The following is a 19,972-nucleotide window of genomic DNA, read 5'->3' as shown; positions in this document are numbered from 1 at the left end:
AATAATGTGCGACTAACCATGTTTTATGTAACAAGATTGTTAAAAAACATCAACTGAAGGCATTGCAGATTGTTTATTTCAAAAGTTGCTGACTATCTCACAATACATTAAAAAGCGCTTTACCTGAGCACCAAACTGTCATGTAAACCACATCTATTTACTAATATTTCATAAAGCACAAAGTTAAGTTGCAAATACATATTATGCACTATAATTACTCAAATTCTGTAGCATTAAGTCACCGTTGTTGTAAGCAGCAAAACATTCCCGTAACCCCAGATTTCTTTGATTTGATTACAAACGTCTAGGCACATGTGCTAGTATAAAAGTTCAGTAACTTGATGGACCTCCATATTTGTAACCTTCATTCATTTACGGTTGTAACTCCTCCGACAGAATCATTCACAAGTCTTAAGTAACAGTCACTGATTTGCAAAAAGTGAGTAACGTTCTTTGGTTTAGATTCAAGAAACGACTCCGTGTTTTCTGCCAGTTTGGATGAAAGAGTCAACACAGTGGTCGATGTCTTCATTTGTGTGAGCCGCTGAGATCTGGACACGGATTCTGGCTTTGCCCTTTGGTACAACTGGAAATGAGAATCCAATCACGTACACACCTAAAGGAAGGAAGAAAATTATTATTTCCAAGTATTAAATCAATATATGTAGCAGTGGCGGCTGGTCCATTATGGGCGGTGGGGCGCCGCCCCTCCTATCAATTATGCAAATAAAATAAAAAAATTTAAGCCTAGCAAAATCCTAACTTTCTTATATACAGGTCTTTTATACAGTGGAGGGAGGGGGAGTGGAGGTGAAGGAGCGGTTTATTTTGTCTGCCTGGTTCATCGCGTGCTGTAACCGCTGTAACAGCATCATAAATGTGTAGTTTTGTGCTCGGGGCGGCGAGGAACAGCGCCCCAAACATCTAACCAATGACGCTCTACTATGGTATAAAAACGTCACTGTATATCATTAATTCAACCAATCAGAGACGCGCAATAATAAATCCCCGATGGGCGCTGAGGCCAAGCGCCCATCGGGGATTTAACAGGTGAAAGACGAGGAAGCTCTACTGTAAACAAACACGAGGAGCTCGTTGTTGGAGCAGCTCTGAGCTCACGGACGATCGGAGGAAAAACTTCTCATTTGACAGAGAAGCTTCGTGTTGTTTCCTGAGAGGAGGTAAAAGATTTAGTCAAACTAATGGACTTGGGACAACTTTCTTCAGTCAGAAGTCACGTCTAAACAGACTTTCCTGGAGGTAGCATGACGATGCTAACTAGCTCGTCTGCTTTAGCTGCTGCTTGTTTATCTCACACTTTGGGACAACACTCGCTCACTTGGACAGACAGTTCTGTCCCAGGACGTGGACATTTGATGGAGAGAAGATTCAGGACCGTGAGGAGGAGCTACGACAGGAGAGGGGAACGTCATTCATTCACTGAGGGAAACAGGTGGAGCTCCAGGTGCTACAGGAGGAGGAGGAGGAGGAGGATTCTCGTCTATACGTGAGCTGCACATTATTTCTGAGCGGATCATTTGTCTGACGGTTTATACAGGTTTAAACCTGTGGCTCTGAGGCTCATAATGAAACCACAGCAGGTCTGGGACTAAAACTGTTCATGAAATCAAAGAGGAAACACCTCCTGCCTTTGTTCTGGTTCTGTTGGTGCAAAACACAAATCAGTGGTGCACAAAACAAATATGTATAGTGACTATCGTTACGCTTTAGTCAGAAATGATTTATTTTTTAGTTGAATAAAACTAAACAATACGTTTTGAATATATTCTACATAAAATAATGATATTAAATGCCCCAAAGATAACTTTCTTTTTTAAGTTAAAAACAATGTTTATAAGTATCTTCTAAAATATAATTGAAGGTAGGTCGAGGCAACAGCCCCCCCTGGTTTTCACATCACCAGCCGCCACTGATATGTAGTGTAAATGTGTCTGTCTAACCTAGCTTGAGCATGTCGTCAGCCATGACAGAGGCCAGCCGTGCGTCTCCCAGCATCACGGGGCAGATGGGGTGAGCTGTGCCTGCGATGGTGAAGCCGGCAGCCGTCATCTTGTTTCTGAATCTGAACACACACAAACAGGGCAATATCACCATTGGTGACTTAATTAATTAATTTAATTTCAATGATATTGTTATTCATAAAATAAAAAGGTCACAGTGGAGAATGGACAACATTTAGATTTTTTTTATGTGAATAATGGCCACACACACAGAAGATTTGCTAAAGTTGGAGACCTAAAGAGTCTGCCTACAAAGTTGTAAACATTTGTTTAGTGCTTTCATGATTCGGCCAGTGGCCAGAGTGCACGACAGCCGTATGAGTGGGCTTTGTTTAAGGCTAAGGTATTCTTTATTAACGCCTGTAGGGAAATTTGTTCTCTGCATTTGACCCATCCTTATTGCCGCTGGGGCGACCTGCAGGAGCTCCAGACGTGGTAAACAGTCCCACAATCCCTGTTCTCACCATAGTCACTCTTCTGATCAAGGTGTTGAGTCCTCTAATGCAAAAGAACTAACCCTGATGAGGTGTGCTCAAACTGTACCTCATGGTTTTGGCACTCATGCTCTCTGCGATCTCAGTGGAGGCCAGCAGCAGCTCGACAGCCTTCACGGCACAGCCCACCACAGGAGGGGGCAGGGAGTTGGAGAAAAGGTACGGACGCGAGCGCTGTCTCAGGAGATCGATCAGAGGCTTAGGCCCCACTGTGTACCCACCTGAAAACAAAATATGAATGCATCATAACTTTATTTTGGAGTTTATTTTTAGTAGGTTCCAACTATGTTTGCATAGTTACTGTGCAAGAACTTTCATGTTTTGTTCTGGGTGCACTGTCTGACAATCTGGTCATATTCTCCTAATCCTTCAGTAATTTTCCCATAAATATATATGTACAGTTTTCCCAGTGACTTTCTCAAGATAAACTTTTTGTTTATGGACACATGGCTCAACAACAATGATCCGGACAGCAACCGCATTTGACCCGGGTTTCCTGCGGCAGAGGGGACAGACTTGAGTAGGAGGGAGACTGACTGAAGGACAGCTTCATCCACCAGGCTGTCCGGCACTCTCCCTTTGCCTCCTACTGTCCCCTATTGTGTACATAAATATGTATATATATATTTTTTATCTTGCTCTCTATATAATTGACTGTGTTTTTTTACATTAAGGGTTTGAAAGTTTGGATTTTGTCCTTGTGACTCTCATGTGGTGGAACAAACAATAAAACAAAATGAACTGAATTGTCCGTAGGTCAGTCAGGAAACTTGAGTCTTACCAGCAGCTCCTCCAAGAGCTTTTCCCAATGTGGAGTTTACTATTTGAACTCTGTCCATCACTCCCAGGAGCTCATCTGTCCCACTACAAGACATGAAAAGTCTCCATTTAGAACAATATTTAAAATAAAAACAAAAACGCAGTAGTACTTATCTATTAACCACTCACCGTCCTCTTGGTCCCAGAAACCCAGTGGCATGACATTCGTCTATGAACACCATGGCTCCATACTGCTCTGCCAAGTCGCATATTCCCCGTAGAGGAGCCACGTCTCCATCCATAGAGAACACTCCATCGGTGACTACAAGGCGCATGCGAGATGACTGAGGAGGACAAAATATATCTACCATCTTTGTAATAATGTTATTGTTAACAAATAACCAATTTTGAAATCAAACAAGTACAGATGCAACATTACTTGACCAACACGGAAAGATTAATATAAATGTGGTTTTATGGCAGATAAGTCTTCATTAAACACCTGAGCTTCTTTGAGTTTGGTCTCCAGATCACTGAGGTCCATGTGTTTGTAACGCAGCCTTTTGGCCCTACACAGACGAATTCCATCAATGATAGAGGCGTGGTTTAGTTCATCAGATAGGACCGCATCATCTGGACCCAGCAGCACCTGAACATGTGCACACACACACATATTAAAATAACGCTGTTCTTTTTGTTTACCATTCCACGAGAAAAGTAAAGTACCTCGAACAGCCCAGCATTGGCATCGAAACAGCTAGCATATAAGATACAGTCCTCTCGTTCATGATACTCGGCCAGTTTCTGCTCCAGATTTTTATGTATGTCCTGAAAATTGCAGGAGACACATATGAAGTTTCATTGACTACGGCACAACGCAAAGTTTTAGCAGCAGACAGATCTCACTTGTGTTCCACAGATGAATCGAACAGAGCTCAGGCCGGCCCCATGCTTCTGTAGTGCCTCCACTCCAGCCTGAACCACCTCCGGGTGACTGGACAGGCCCAGGTAGTTGTTAGCGCAGAAATTTAATATGCCTGAGAAAAAGAGAGTGCGAAGTTAGACAGAGCAACATAACAAAGAAAAGCTACAATCTCGGCTGCGTCAGTAAATCAAAGTGAATCCAATCGCTGTTGCTCTAATGAAACATACAAGAGTTAGATTAGAGCAAAGAGAGTGACATAATAACATGGGCTTGTAGCTGTGGCGTCCTGACGAATTGAACAAAGTGGAGGTCATGGCCCAAGCCTAAAGTCCATTCAAAAAGATCTGCCAGAGGTCCATTCTGTAATGTAAACACCGACAGGCTGGTGCTGACAAGACAACAAACTGTCAATACTATAGCAAAGGCCCCACGTCATAAGGAGTGGTTTTGCACAAAATGATTACAAATATGGGTTATTGGGTTGGTCCAAAAACAGTGGGCCTTTATAAAGCCTGCTAGATATTTGTTCAAGCAAATCTCCCAAAGATGTGTGAGTTGCCAAATGCATTTACTGGAGGCTTAACCCTACATTATGTGATGTCCACACATGTAGAAGACACGTTAACATTCAGAAAAGTAAGTCTGGCTATTACGGGTGTACCTCAAGTTTACAGGAAATGATCTGAGCTGTCACGTTCAAGCCTAAACTTACTTCCGTGGCTGCCATCCACGTTGATATGCGGCCCCTGCTTTGACGTGATGACCCGCTCCCCCTTCCACGTCCCGGCTGAGCGGATTGAGTCCAGCTCGTTCTCCAGTACAGTCCTGGCCTCTGCTACCGCTGAGTAACTTCTGCTGCTCAGACCCGAGACCGAGGGCCGGAGCACCCCCTGGACAGGCTTTAGCAAATTTACTGCGGCTTTTCGGAGAGACATTGCGGAGACGGTTCAATATTTTCAGGTGAAAAACGTGCAGCAAAAAAAAGCTTTGATAACAAGGCGCTACGTGACTGTGCGTAAGAAGGGCGTCACGGGATTGGCCAATCAACAGCACGAGAGCGAACCAGGTGGTCGGTGTTGTCCAATCAGGTTTCAGCTTGTGTTAACTTACTGATCTGACCGTAAAACATGTTGCTTTTTATAAAATGGTAATCAGATATTTAGAGCTTTCTTTACGTTATTTTGTATCCAACAGCAGCAATCAGATAGAACAACTTCTTGGCTTTATTTTAGAACTCCATTATGACTCTTACGCAAAATGGGTTATAAAATCAAAACAATTTTCTTAAAACCAAATTGTACACTCATCTTATGTTGGTTTTGTGGGCCTTCTGTAGCTTTATTGTTTGGACATGTAAATAAATGAAAACTAGAAATAATGTAAAGTGTAAAGATACACTCTTGAGAATATGTCACAAAACATTTTCAGACAATTGCCACGGACAAACAAAATATCCAGATATCCAGTTGATTGCTTTAGTTTAATATCACATTAAAATCCACCATACCCGCTTTTTATTACAGGCAACATCAACGTTAAATCGCATTCAAATCATCACAATGCACAAGCCAGTATCAAAATATTATTCTAGCGCCATCTTTCACAGCGTTGCTACTTTGACAAGGTCCTTTTCTTCAGCTTACTGTATTTGACAATATATATATTTAACAACTATATAATACATAAGCTTAGTTACAAAATTGTAACATCCAATGTTCATAATCAGCAGGAATGTACAATATAAAATGTGCAAAGTTTGCATCACACATAGCTTTCATGACCATGTCACATTTTACTGGATATAAAATCCTTTCTGTTAGAAATATGCCCCAAAGGCTACCATGGCTCTGCTCATGTCAAATGTTCTTTTAAGCATTGTCCAAAAAAAAATCTTCACTTCCAAGCAGATAGTGCAGGAGCTTAATAAGTTTAGTTAATATTTTAGGAGAAGTAGAACTCAGGACTCTGACGTGCTCTGGTCCTGTGACGAAGAGCGGATGGACGGGAGGCGATCAGCTGCTTTGGCTCGTTCTGCTAAAAACTTGTCAAACTCTGCAAATAAAAAAACAACATTTTGAGTTAGGCATGAAGTCATTAAAAAAGGTGCTGAGCTGAAAGCACAAATGACAGATGTAATAATACAGTGGGCTGCATAAGTATTTGCCACACTATGGACCATAAACAGATAGATTTAATTGAAATTGTACGTGAAAGACACACAGTAGGTGACACTCAATCGTGAAGTGAAATGAAATGTATAAATCATGTATAAATTTCATTTCACTTCACAATTGAGTGTCACTTATTGTGTGTCTTTCACATAAAATTTCAATTAAATGTATTTAGGTTTATGGTCCATAGTATGGCAAAATGTCGAAAAGCTAAAGGGGGGCCGATACTTATGCAACCCACTGTATGTAGCTCTTTTCAGTTTTTTTTTTTTTAAAGGATTAATTCTATACATTTGCAGAGAGACTCAATATATTCATTGTTACATCTTGTTTAATTTCACCCTCCTCCACCTTTTTAACAAGAAGCCAAATTAGTAAGTATAAACTAAAAGAGAATATTTTAACATACTGTATAGTGCCACCTACTGGAAACACTCTGGCATTTTTGAAGTGTACTGACAAACTATAAATTCCCTTTCCAAAACCTCCTAAATAACCCTGTACCAATTTGACTTGAATAGAAATAACTGTAGGGAACTGTAAATGTAAGGAAGTTGTCATGAATTGCTTCTGTTCTCACCTTCACTAGTTACACCGTCTGTTTCTTCATAGTCGTCATACTGTCCCCAAAATAAAATAAAGAGAACAATGGTGAGGAACAGTAGAAAGAGGCTTGAAAATGTTGTACATTTTGAACAAAAAAGTAATCTGTTGTAGCTTATTTCTTAAAGTAGAAATGTTACTTTTGCATTATATTTATTTTATCTACTATAATACAAAATGACCTCCCAGCCCAGCGGTTTTCAGTGCAAAAATACTCACATCATCCTCAAGTGAAAGCCATTTCTCAATATCATCCATAACGTTTGCTTGAGTTAGGGGAATCTAAAAAAGAAAACACTATCAGCATTTGTCAAAAACATGTGATCTGTAAATGCATTGTAACACAACAATATCACAAAATAAAAATTAAAAAAACTAAAAAAAAAACTGGCCAATTGTGCATATGGCAAACTAGATCTCATGCTCTACACTGGCTATAAACCCAAAGTATAAACACCACATTTAAAAACATGCAGTACTCGTGCATCACAGTAAGATGAGTGAACAAAGGGCACCCAGGCTAAAAGTAAACCATGAGGATGTGGATGAGGATTAACCAGGGCACACAGAGTGAGCAGACCCACCATTCCCCTCTTAATCATCCAATCTAACTTTGGTGAGGAGCTGTTGGTGGAGGCGGGGCTCTCGTCCTTGGTACAAGACACAACAGGGATTTGAAAAAGTGGCATCCTTGTCAAGTCGGTCAACATGTTACAAATTTCACAAGATAAACTTCAAACCAAACTCCATCCAAGTTAATGCATCATATATTTTTTTACCATTTGCCTCCCCCATGAAAAGGTTTAGTTTAATACATTTTTTGCATCTATTGAAAAAGTAAAAGTAACTAACTAACCAGTGAAGTTTTGGTGGGGATTTTTGAGATTGATCTGTCTAAACGAGTGTTTTTCAATCCTGGGGTCAGGAAGATAATACAAGCTATACAGTTAAATACAATAGGAGTTTTGATCAAGGCTGAATTGCTAGAAAGTATGTCTTATATAAAGTTAGAACCATTTCCTCTCATCTTGTCTTTGTTTACCGCTCCTTAGCTGGGATCTATGCCCAAAATAGACTTAATGTTCATGGATTTCTTCCTTCCTGTTTGTACCCACCGTTAATGGACCTCTTGGCTACAATCGACACTGGATGTTAAATTATTTTCTCTTCAGCATTTACCATTTCATACTTAGTGTTTGAAAGCATTCAATAAATTGTTATAGATTGTGACGATGCTTGTGAAAGGGCGTAGCAGTAAAAGAACAACTTACCGCTCCACATGGATGTAGCCTACTGGCTTGAGCCAAGGCATCGACAGCAAAATCACTTTGCTCACTAAAAATAAATAAAGAAATTAGTTTGTTTTCATTTTAAAAAAATAGGAAAGACTCCTCTTATAATGATTACCTTGATCTGTGTAATAGTGAAGTTAGGTCCTCTGCTTCACTTGTGCCTAGAAAAGAAGTCACACTTAAGAAGGGCTCAATCTACACATTCATGAGTCCAATGTGAGAAACTGTGTATGATTCAATTTTATATTATGCAAATGGAGATATAGTACTTACTGAGTCCAGCCATCTGCCCACACAGACTCCCAGACTGTGATTGGCTGAGGGAGCCGTCACTCTCCGCAGACGCCGCTCCTGACTGGATACCTGACTCAGGTGTGAGGTTGAGGTCGGCGAGATTGACATATGTGTGCTCCTGGAAGAAAGACAGGAGTTACATACACTTCAGGGCACACAGTAACTGGTATGACAACAGAAAAGTGCATTACTTTAAAAGATAGGGTACGTAAGATTTTTTGTGAATATTTAAAACTTGTAAACTATTAATTATTGGTTTTATTGGTTAACAGTTGTCATGCTGATTCACTTAGCTAACACTGCATTCACCGCAGTAAAAATGTAACACAAAACAGCACGAAATGACACTGTAGTTTTACCTTTTGTGTTTCATGTTGGCCATTTGTTAATCTCTTTTCAAACCTAAAAGCATACCTCATTAGTAACAGGAATTAAAACATTGCTAAGAAGGCTGCTAATGCACCCCGTATCGGACCTGTGGTATCGGGTGAAGGCAGTGTTCATCTCATCGTTGGTCGTGAGCAGCTCTTCGATCAGCTTTTCTTCACTCAGACGGGGCACCACCTTCACGATCCTGTCCTGCATCTCCTTACAAACAGTGTACAGCTGCTAATGACACAATAACAAAGCATGTGTGGGCGGGGGGGGGCGTTGACGGGCCGGTGTGACACAGTAGTGTGATACGGCAGATCAGTTAAGGGAAGAGAGTGAAGTGAAGACAAAACAGAAGACATGCTGTAGGTTACGACAGGGTTAATCACAATCTACCAAGTTTTCATCGCAAATACATTAGAAAAGCAAGTGCAGTGGTTCTCAATTGGTGGTCGATGGAGACGAAAGTTTGATGGTGTTTTTTTTTTCATTCTTTCAATATTCAACTACAGGAAATATATAAAAACACAACTCGAGTCTGTTAAAATGACTTGTGTTGAGCTGTTTTGACTATGATTTCAGCTGTAGGCTTATTCTAAACTTAAATCAACAAATCTGTGGGAGAATAGTGTATTGTTCATTATAACAGATACACCTGTTCAGTCAGTGGGTTGGATTTTTTTTTTTTTTGGCACAGACCAGTTGAGAACCACAGATCTACTTCTTGTATATAGTTAATGCGGACTAAAAATTGTACAAACTAGTACTACATGAAAATGAAGAGGAAAAGCATCTAATTATTTTTTTGAATGTAATTTACATATTTGCAATCAAAGAGGCCAATGTATAACCGAGAAACAGATGGTGCTGTGCTAATAGGTTCCTGAAGCCTAGCAATATGAATAACACTATTACACTTTTGGTTAACTCTAACAAAATGAAAATGAGCAGACAGAATCAGCACATGAACAGTTTATGTGTGGTAATACCTCGAGCAGCTCCATGTCCGCTTGTTTCACTGTGACAGGATCCAACTGACTCATCATCTCGGACATGGTCATGAGATTACTCCTAACCACCGCCAGCTCCTCCTTCAGCTGCTTCACCTGCAAAAGCACGTTTCGTCCGTAAGAAAGGTGCACGCTCAGTACATTACTTCATTATTTACTTGACCATTAAACAATTTGTGAAATGCTCTATTGATTTATAGTGCAGTGAAATCATAATGATCATCTGCATATTCAGTACTGTGTGAAGAACATGAGAATGACAGCTTGAACGAGTTGTTAAGTTAAAAAGGCCAGTGTTTATGTGTGTGTGTCAACTACCAAGTGAAACTGAAAAATAGTCGGTGAATGAGAACCAGACACACAGGGACAGACCTTAGACTTTAGTGCCTAAAACCACCACAAGACTCACTACCCTTCACTGTGGCTCAGAGTGAGAAAAGCAGAGAAAGCCCTTCACCTGGCTGGGCGTGTAGGCGTGATTCCCGTCTTTGGCGTGTTTGAGCTGAGCATTGTGGGGCTGCTGCAGTGGGAGTTTGGTGGATATAAGACCAGCATGCAGAGTAGTGACAGTAGGCCCATTCCCCGGAGAGGTCTGGTGCAAGTCCCAGAGAGAAGAGTAGATTTAGAAAACAACAGTACAAGCGCAGAAAGAGAGGAGCACACAGACAGGGAGCCCTCTTTTCACTGTATCAGCAAATTATCATTTTAAAAAACGGTCTTGTTGATTATCACAGCATCATTAAAGTGCCCTATGTTTTTACCTCTTTGTGGTTTTGGCTAGAGCTGTACCCCTCCAGCTCCATTGTGGGAAACTCAAGTCCCTTTCTTCGCAGGTCTTCATACACAGAGACCACACCCGTCAGGTCGGGCGAGCTGCGGAATGCATCAGCCCACGCCTAAACACACAAAACAAGTGTCTAACTCAAACATTCACCAGTGCTTTCAGTAATATGATATGCTCTGGATTCGTACCTGTATAATGCCGAGAACCCGGTCGTGCAGCACCGCTGGGGGGTTATTTCTTGGGATTATCGCACGAACCAGAATCCCCTCGATAAAATCCCTTGTGGTGACCAGGATGTGGAACCTGTAGCCACAGTTTTTTACGCACGTTTCTAAAACCTAAAAACGATATATATCTTATTAAAGGAAATAAGCCATACTGCATAAGCGATAACTACATTGGTTGTTAGTGCACTGACTTTTAAAGCAGAACTAAGTAACTCATGCCCCTAGAGGCAGGTGTGGTAGGAAAGGTGACAGAAAAGACAAAGGGAGAGAGGGATATTGTACATCCAATTACACAATGGATATCATTTTTTTCACTCAAACTTGGCTGTAACTAATGTTTAAGTGGCGCTAGCCCACAGTTGGCTTTGCCTGTTAGCCTGTTAGCTTCTTGTTCATGATTCTATTAGTGTGTATTGATGGCTCCGACCCGGAGGCAGGGAAGTTGCAATTGTGGTTTTCTGGCCAGAGACACCAGGGGGAAATGAAAGACCCCCAAATCATATCATTAACAGTTACTTAGTTCTTCTTTCATATTTGTCCATTCAGCTCCCAGAAAACATCAAAGAGATCGCTCAATATACAGTATCTTGAAGTATTGATTTTCACAGCTTTATTACAATTTCATACAAGTTGAATAATAAAATATCTTTCTCTCCCTTGTCCTCGTTTGACATCACTGTTTTCATAATTGTTATAACAAACCAAATCAAGGTTTTATAAAGACTCCTACCATGACTTTTCTCACTAATATATATTAAAATTACAATCAGTACTAGTTGTTGTTTAAATGTGTAATTTATTGATCATCATGTAAAGAACTGCCCTGATGAGATGCAGTTTTATTTAAACAGAGTAAAGTTTTTCTTTATTTGTATTGAAATATTTAAGGTTATCTAAACCTAAGCCACATAAGTATTTTTTCTTACATTAAAATAGGTCACTGGGTAATCACTGGGATACTCTACCCTAAAATGAATTGCTCTGTGATGAGTGCATGTAACTCACAGTAAGCGTCATCATGACCTCCTTAAAGTTCTTATTCCCCACTATCCTCTTCTTCATGGCTCGGACTGCATCTCTGGGCCTGAAATCATGGATCATGTTTAGGTATATTTCTCAGAGGACATTTTCAACAGAAACATTGCCAGCCACACACCCTTCCTCTGCCTCGTTCACTAGGTCACAGATCTCCATGTTTAAGGCCCAGTCTTCTGAAGGCAGGCTGGAGCTGGTGGCTTTCTCTGTGGGAAAACAAAGAAAGTGTTATACAACGTCTGAGAAATATAGGTAACATCACACAAGTATGTTTAATACAGGGCCATAGCATCTCTTACATAATCTTTGATTATTTTCGTTATTTGTTTGTTGGTCAATAAAACAAATAATGTTCAAAAAAGAAGAAAACAGCCCATATTGTCCATTAATATAAAAAACCAATACAAAGCTTTTACTGAAATCAAGGGGTAAACGATGCTTATTGTTGTTATACTCACATGTTATACTCATATAATTCAATGTTTTAGAATTGCCTGCATGTAGGGTAATTGAAATTGAACTCCAACAAGTCCCCCAAAAAGTCTTTGTCCAGAAATAGTAAAATTAAAAAATATATAAAATCCCTCTATTTTAGATAATAACTCATGATTGTATCTCCTGGCATTCACATACTTGTTATGCAATCCACTGACAACAGAAAGTAAAATAATATAATAAAGCACATCTCTGACTAAAATACTGGTGATGAACAGGCTGACTTTCTAAAGCCATGTGGACGAGGCTGGAAACAGCTTGTGAGGGTCATTTTTCAGGGCACCACTGAAGGCGAGAAGCAGAGAGTGACCTAAAAAATAAATGGCTGGAAATGTAGATAATCTGGGTAAGACGAAATAGATTTCTTGCAAGAAAATGGATGCAAATGCCCATCTGTGCAGAACTGAGACGTAAGGAACTTGCAGTCCTGGACCTTCAGGGCAACAAAGGGTCCATTTTAAAATGTTTGCTCCCTCAATTAAGGCATTTCACAATGACATTTAACACCCAATTAAAAAGTGATATTTTTCTTTTCTTTTTTAAACTCTGCCAGTTTTTTTTTTGTGTGATGATACGGTCAAAAAGGCTATAATAAAATATTCTCAAGATAACCAAATGTGAAATGACTATGGAAGAAAACATAAAAAAAACAGCTAGGTCCCAAGAACTTAAAAATTTCCGAGTGACAAAGCTTCATGATACCTCCACTACTACTATTAACAACCATCACTATTCACTCCTGTTCGCTGTTATTGTGGTAACTACAGCCACACCGTGATAATATTTATCTGCATGTTTTGTTTTCATATTGCTGACAGGGAGTGGTCAGTCTGGGTGTGTTTATGCCGTCAATAGGAATGCCCACAGATACAGTGTCAAAACAGAGCAGTACCTACTGTATGTCCTCAGTGTTAACAAGAGACATTGGGCCAGTGGTTCTCAAACTGTGGCATGACTAGCACTGATGATGCTCAGAGTGTTTAACAATATTCATTTTGAGTAACTGGAGAGAGTCTAATTTATGCTTTCTTGATGAGAAGTTTATTTCTCTGGTTTAGATGTCTGGTCTAAACACAATTTAGAACTATTTTGGATTTTAGATACACGTCTATGTGGGATCTCACTCGTACAGGAGTAGTCCATCTAAAGCCATTTTAAATATTCAATAGATTACCTTTCTGCTAATGTTTGGGTATAGTGTAGGACAACATATGCCATTTACAACTGCTATGTTATTTGTCTGTAAAAGTATTGATATATTGCACATTTGAAGAGGGAAAGGGCCAAATGATGCCAGATTTCAGCCTCTTGCGATGGCGCTTCTGAGGAGACTTGGGGTGACGTGACTCCTTCAGAAGGCCTACACGCCTATGGATTACATCGCTCTCTTTTCTTCTCATTTCTGTTCGTTGACTCAGTTAACACAATGGCTTTTAGCAAACCTATCAGGCTACATGCCAATAGCAATCTAATTTGGGTCAGGAGGATGCAGACCACTCTGTCCGCCCATTATTCGCCGGTAAAAAGGTCTATAAAAGCAACCAATCAGCGTGCGAATAACTGTCCTTTAGACCCGCCCCCGCGCCGATGCCGCACACTCATTGAACGGCTGCCCTGTCACTCAAATTATAAGCCGACTCCTCTCTTTTGGGTTTTTGCTATATTCTTTCAATATTTTAGAATGAACCCGCTTTATTCGCGATATTGAGTACGTATAAATCTTGCATGAGGATAGAATAAACCGAAAACATTACATGAAGCGCAAAAGCAATGTCTGGAATAAAGGAGACAGAGCGAAGCTATAGCGCATCTCGCTTATTACAATGCAACGCTAAGCTACGCATGGGTGACTGTTTCTTACCGATGAGCTGGCCCACCGGGGTGCTGAACGGGTTCCCCAGGAAGAACTCCATGCTGATGGCAGTAAGGACCCACGTCCCCCGGGCCTCTCCGCCGTCACACGAGCCGCTTCCCCTCCGCAGATGTGCTGCTGTGGCGGCTCCGCTCCCCTCTTAGCCTACAACAAAGTGGGCCACTAGTTGAGCTGCGTCACCTTTTAAAGGGAGAGGAGCCTTTAGTGGAGCGAGCTATGATCGACTGTATTGATCATATAAGCTGCACTACTGCGCCCCTCACTGGTTCTGACGATGAAATGAAAAATCCATCACGTTTCAATAGGCTACTGTGTCGCTCATACGGCCATTGCATAACCAATCGCCAGTGGAGGATAGTCATCTGTAACCAGGATGATTCAAGCACAACATGGCAGTCCACATTCCTGAAGCCTGACTAGTTTCATTCTGATCTTATGATAAAAATGCATGCAGAATATGCATATACTATATCCTAATAATGTCTGTGTCAATCTTGTCTAGACCTAACAAGCATCCTACGATACAACCCAAGAAAATAGGCTAATTATCTATTCCAACCAACCCCAATTTAGTTTGTTAAATAAACAAACAAACATTGTGTTATTACACATGTGGTAGGCTCTTAGCAAGGACATATCCAACCATTATTAAGCAATATGGACAGTAGGCTATGCATTCAAGGGAATTGTGCAACACACAATCACAACGTAATTTTCAAAATCTATTGTTGAAATAGACACAAGATTAGGTAGACTCATTGGATTACTTCTTATTAGAGTACAAAAAAACAAGTTAAAAACAAATAGAACTAAACTGAAGTGAAGAGGAGGTTATCTGATCCTGTGTGTCTATCGTACAGCATGTATACGAGAGGCTTTCATCATTGCCTTCAAAGTGTTCTCACAAACATTTCTGGCTTCATCTAATAGCACATGCCAAGATTCATGAAGTCCTACTGGACAGCAATGGAGATAAAGAAAGCAGCAGACTGGCTCAATAGGAGGCCCATGTGAAGGGTGTCAGCCCTTTGTCTGAAACAGAACTCTTTAGTATGGGAAGCACAAATGAACCAACTTTACATTCCCAGGGCATCAACCAAGAGAGCAATGACAAACGCTTACTTTGTAACTGTAATACCAAAAGGGTATTTTTTATCTGTTCCTGGTACAGTGCTCTGGTGTGGTGCTTTTTAAATCATGGACAAAATATGATTACACACCAACACTTGCATTATAATGTTAACTTACTTACCTTTTATGAGGTACTATTTCACAATTAGGGAACAGGGTCATTTTGTCCCTTTACGTTTCCTAAGCTCATTCTCCATCTTCACTTATGTCAGCATTTTATCTCTGTGGTTAATTCTCTTTAACACCTTTCATGCACAGAAAATCCCTGGGGCAAATACACAACATAGTAACCAATTATAACCATCTTAAGCTTTCTTGTCGGCCGGAATAGCAGCACCTGTCTTATGCTTGACTCTACTAAAGTCTTGACACTACTAAATTACTAAAGTCTTCAAAAAGAAGTACAGTCCAAGTTAGGAAAGACATTAATTGGACAAGCGTCATAGTACATTCTCCACAATGTTTAATGTCAGCCAGGGAGCTGGCCATGTTTTCACTAGTGTCCAATTAGTGTGGGTTGGCAGAGACTTGGCTACATTCACAGTGTGCACACTGCTGATTAGCTTCCTCAGTCTGAGAAAAGTACATCGGTGCTGGTGGAATATGTGTAAACATTAGAAGGATTCAACGATATACGCGTACATTTCAGATAAATAATATTGTAATAATACGAGCTTTGTTGATATATGCACACTCTTTTTCATGCTTGAAATTACCATATGTCCGCAATATTGCAGACCCTCTGTTGCTATAGAGATGTTAGACATTTGTGATGGCATGAATCTTTTATTAGACAGTCACGACCAGAGAACAACTGCTTGTGGTCAGTGTGCGTGTTGCCCTGAAATGTAATGTCGTGATAATCCCCAGGGGCAAAGGACATGGAGGGAACAGTGCCTGTAATTGTTGCCACCACAAAATATCACATCAGGAACACATTCCCCCATCTCCCAATTTTTGCAGGTAAAGGATTTAAGATGTACTCCAGTTTTGGCCTGTTCCACCAATCCATCACACCAGTCTAAGAGTGTTTACATAAATACAGATAAAGCACTGGTCCCAGTTATTAGAATCACAGCTGTGCATTTGATAATGTAAGGGAACAGCAAATACAATTCATACATTGCACATAAGGTAAAAGGTAAAACCTGTATAACTCACACCGATAACTTTGGCCACCTTGCTTTTCTAGGAGGAGCATGCAGTAGAGCTGCTGCTCCTTCACTTAGAAGCCTTTTGGATGCCTCAATGGGGCGGTGTTTTGGGCATGTCAAATGACACACTGGAGGTAATATGTCTCTGGGTTGGCTTGAGAACACCTCAGGACGCGCCCAAGCAAAATGGAGCAAGTGTGCATGGAAAGAGGAGTCTACTCGGCCATCTTTGCCAAGACTGCCGCCATCGTAACCTGCCCCGGGCAAGTGGAAAATAGATGGGAGTTTGAAAAGAGGCAGCACTGTTTACATATGAAGCACCAAGGACAGCTCCACTTGTACTTTTCATAAGACACACAGACAGAATGACTCCCATAATCACATCTCTGTTCAGAATGAACCTGGGCTGCAATAAATGGTAGTGGTATTACATAACAGAGCAGCTGAGTCCACAACAGTCTTTGAGCAGCGTTAGTCCAGTTTGGGTGAGAAAAGGGCGAGGTTTTGTATGAGAATGCGGTGCCACCTGCCGATTCTGCAGAGCACCTGAGGAACACAAAATAATATGAATAATACAATTACTTAAACATGTAATTATTACTAAAGGATAATGATTAACAACTGTAGTCCACAGCTTACTTTTTTCCGCTAATGTCTTTGTAAGTTTTGACTGTAAAAAGGTGGCCATTTCTCTATCTTCTTCTCTTTCTCTGTTGGAAAGAAAATGGCGTGAGGTGAATATGCGCTAAATTTCATACGGCTTGATATTGCTTGATCTGACTATTCATAAACAGTTTCTTCATCTTCTTTAGCTTAATCTGAGGATTTACTTGTGTACCAGCTGACAGAAACAACCATTCATTGCCACATTCATCACTTTTTCAAACACCTAGTAACTTACATAAATCATAAGTTTTATTGTTTGTTTTTGTGCAGCAGCGTTGCATTTGTGACACTGTGTTAAATTTAGCTGTACCTGAGTCTCTCGAACTCCGCATCCTCCACCAGGAAGTCTCGTGTCTCCACCAGTTTATGGATCTGCTGCATAAGTTCCTCTTCTCTCAGTCTGTGCTCTTTGGACTTTTCAGTCTCTGTCAAACAACCAGAGTATTTTGTCAAAGTTGTTGCAAATGTATCATTTTGGCTGGCAATAAACAGATAGTGAAATTAAAAAACAGAATCATAAAAAAGCGAAATGATCTTTAGTTCTGTAACTATTGCTGAAAGGAAATGGCAGAGTTCTTGATCTTTACAGTTACCACAGCAACCTTGATCTTTATCAGAGCAGTCATCGCTACTTAATGAAAGGCGGAATCTGAGAGAGCACATTTCACCAGAAAAATACCGGACGATTCATATAACCAGGTCTAGACAGAAGCCACACAATAAAAATCTTAAAATAGTAACATCACAAACATTAAAAAAAAACTAAGAGTATTAAAAGCACTCACCTGGAATTGAGACAATCATCTGCAGCTCTTTCTTGAGCCTGGTTATTTCTTTGCAGAGCTGAATGTCATCCATCCTCAGAAAACAAAAAGACTGTGGTATCACTTTTGAAGAAGGGAACATTCATTAATGTACTCTATATAATTAATGAACAATTCATGCATGAATGTATCATCAAATAACATGAGTTCAAAAGGGTTCATGAGTAAACTCTTATGAAATAAAGCACGTGTCAATTCATGAGTATCATCTCTTGAAGCCACTCATGTTATTTGATGCATTAATTCATCATGAATTATGCCGTAATTCATGTACCCTTTCTATTTCTATAAAGCGTTACCAATTACAAAGCACACCACACTGATGTTTTAGAAGAAGTTTCACACACTTGTAACACAATTAACATCACAATTATGTAATACAGCGTTTGAAAAGATAACCAGTGTTGATTGTTTTGGATCCTTACATGTATCTGAGCTCTGACTCTCTGCGCACCAAGACGTCCCGTATCCTTTCAATTTTAAACAACTCGACGTCAATGTCCTCGATGGTGACGGAGGAGTCGGCCATTGACACCACATCTCCTGCTGCTGAAATAAAAGAGATATAGTTCATCCCCACTGCTGTCAGACTGTACAATAAGACTGTAAAGTAACATGTGCAATAATCTCTGTATCAGCTGCACTTTATTAACTCTGAGTGATCTTCTTGAACGCCGACTGTAACAAGTGAATTTCTCCTTTGTGAGATCAATAAAGGATTATCTTATCTTATCTTAGTCAGCCTGATGCAATCCAGCCAGTTCATAAATAAATACTTCAAACTTCACATTGCAGGGAAATTATGCAACTAGAAACCACTTTTGCTGAAAATAGTAGCCTAACATATTTTGGAATTATTTTTTTTCCATATTTCTGCAGTAAAATACCTCCAGTCTGTGCTTATAGTGCAGGTACCTCCTCTCTCTCCTGTCTGTTGGCAGCAGAGATGAGTCATGCAGCACAGGCCACTGGCTTTAATTACTGCCACACATTATAACCATACAATGATCACACACCCATCAAACAACACGGGCCTCCTGAGAGCACTGACACTCTCCACCTCAAAGCACATCTGCAGGGGCAGACTCAATGTATGCCACCACAGAGCCTGCTGTAAACACTGCAAAAACAAACCTCTGTTGCATTGTCTTCACCTAAATATTCAAGATAGAAGTAGATTCTAAATGAGTGCAACATGTTGCATGAATTTACTTTGCCACCGCTCAAAGCTGTACACAGGCGTGAAACGTGCATATGTTCTTTGCGTGAACAATTCGGATGTGCAGGAGGGATTGTGAGAGCTAAAAACGAGTTTGGGCCAGAACTAAAAATGTCAGTTTTAACAAGCAAAGTGATTTTAACATTTTCAAGAGTTCAATGAAGTGTTATTGTTTGTTTACAAGAAATGGGCAATGATTTAAATATTGTAAAATGTAATATATTTGCATCGTCAATTGTACCCTAGTGCTTCAAAGGGCGGGAAATAACGGATATACTCACCTGGTTTGTCATCGCGTGCCTGCACCTGCCTCTTCTCTGTAGAGCCATGGTGTTGAGAGCTGCCCCCGTCCTCCATATTCTCAGGACTTCTAACTAGTCCCTTTATAATTGTGACAATGAACGTATTTTTTTTAATTCAAGTATCTAAGTATCTATGCTCCGACTTGTCCGTGCTGCTGCTGCTGCTGCTGCTGCTGCTGCATGTCGCTGAGACGCTCCGCACAGAAATGAACCTCAAAGCGCACATCTGCCCAGACTCACATACGCCATCTACCGGAGTAATTAAGAACCGCAACTAGTTTTTTACTCAACTTCTGTAAATATATTAAAATGAGGGCTGCT

The 19,972-nt window shown here is 40.3% G+C and overlaps 3 protein-coding genes across 6 annotated transcripts; all 3 read right to left on the bottom strand.

Moving 5' to 3' along the window:
• Positions 1-114: 114 nt before the first annotated feature.
• On the bottom strand, positions 115-5,211 carry gcat (glycine C-acetyltransferase). Its single transcript, XM_079563989.1, has 9 exons — positions 4,912-5,211; positions 4,181-4,311; positions 4,001-4,102; positions 3,777-3,923; positions 3,464-3,618; positions 3,297-3,379; positions 2,565-2,736; positions 1,962-2,083; positions 115-616 (listed from the first exon to the last, which is right to left on the bottom strand). The coding sequence occupies exons 1-9, from the start codon at positions 5,132-5,134 to the stop codon at positions 465-467; spliced, it is 1,287 nt and encodes a 428-aa protein (XP_079420115.1). The 5' UTR covers positions 5,135-5,211; the 3' UTR covers positions 115-464.
• Positions 5,212-5,593: 382 nt separating this feature from the next.
• tom1 (target of myb1 membrane trafficking protein) lies at positions 5,594-14,624 on the bottom strand. Of its 3 annotated transcripts, none has more exons than XM_079564950.1 (16): positions 14,344-14,624; positions 12,109-12,193; positions 11,958-12,036; positions 10,914-11,063; positions 10,703-10,837; positions 10,399-10,533; positions 9,921-10,037; positions 9,035-9,165; positions 8,919-8,961; positions 8,539-8,677; positions 8,381-8,426; positions 8,245-8,308; positions 7,558-7,623; positions 7,193-7,255; positions 6,951-6,990; positions 5,594-6,251 (listed from the first exon to the last, which is right to left on the bottom strand). In XM_079564950.1, exons 1-16 carry the CDS (start codon positions 14,393-14,395, stop codon positions 6,157-6,159), a joined length of 1,440 nt encoding a protein of 479 aa, XP_079421076.1. In that variant the 5' UTR covers positions 14,396-14,624; the 3' UTR covers positions 5,594-6,156. The 3 variants fall into 3 exon arrangements, with proteins under 3 accessions (XP_079421076.1, XP_079421077.1, XP_079421075.1); XM_079564949.1 differs by having other exon boundaries at positions 5,596-6,251; positions 9,035-9,168; positions 14,344-14,623; XM_079564951.1 differs by lacking the exon at positions 7,558-7,623 and having other exon boundaries at positions 5,595-6,251; positions 9,035-9,168; positions 14,344-14,623.
• A 2,002-nt stretch (positions 14,625-16,626) lies between these two features.
• Positions 16,627-19,814, bottom strand: LOC306969343 (bMERB domain-containing protein 1). Of its 2 annotated transcripts, none has more exons than XM_079564961.1 (6): positions 19,631-19,814; positions 18,556-18,679; positions 18,092-18,165; positions 17,617-17,731; positions 17,280-17,350; positions 16,627-17,186 (listed from the first exon to the last, which is right to left on the bottom strand). In XM_079564961.1, exons 1-6 carry the CDS (start codon positions 19,704-19,706, stop codon positions 17,068-17,070), a joined length of 579 nt encoding a protein of 192 aa, XP_079421087.1. In that variant the 5' UTR covers positions 19,707-19,814; the 3' UTR covers positions 16,627-17,067. The 2 variants fall into 2 exon arrangements, with proteins under 2 accessions (XP_079421087.1, XP_079421088.1); XM_079564962.1 differs by having other exon boundaries at positions 18,556-18,676.
• Positions 19,815-19,972: the final 158 nt, after the last annotated feature.

The sequence above is a fragment of the Gobius niger genome, assembly GCF_951799975.1.
Source record: "Gobius niger genome assembly, chromosome: 10".
NCBI classification, from domain to species: Eukaryota; Metazoa; Chordata; class Actinopteri; order Gobiiformes; family Gobiidae; genus Gobius; species Gobius niger.
Note: the sequence above shows the minus strand (reverse complement) of the source record. Positions and strands in the feature narration are given on the sequence as shown.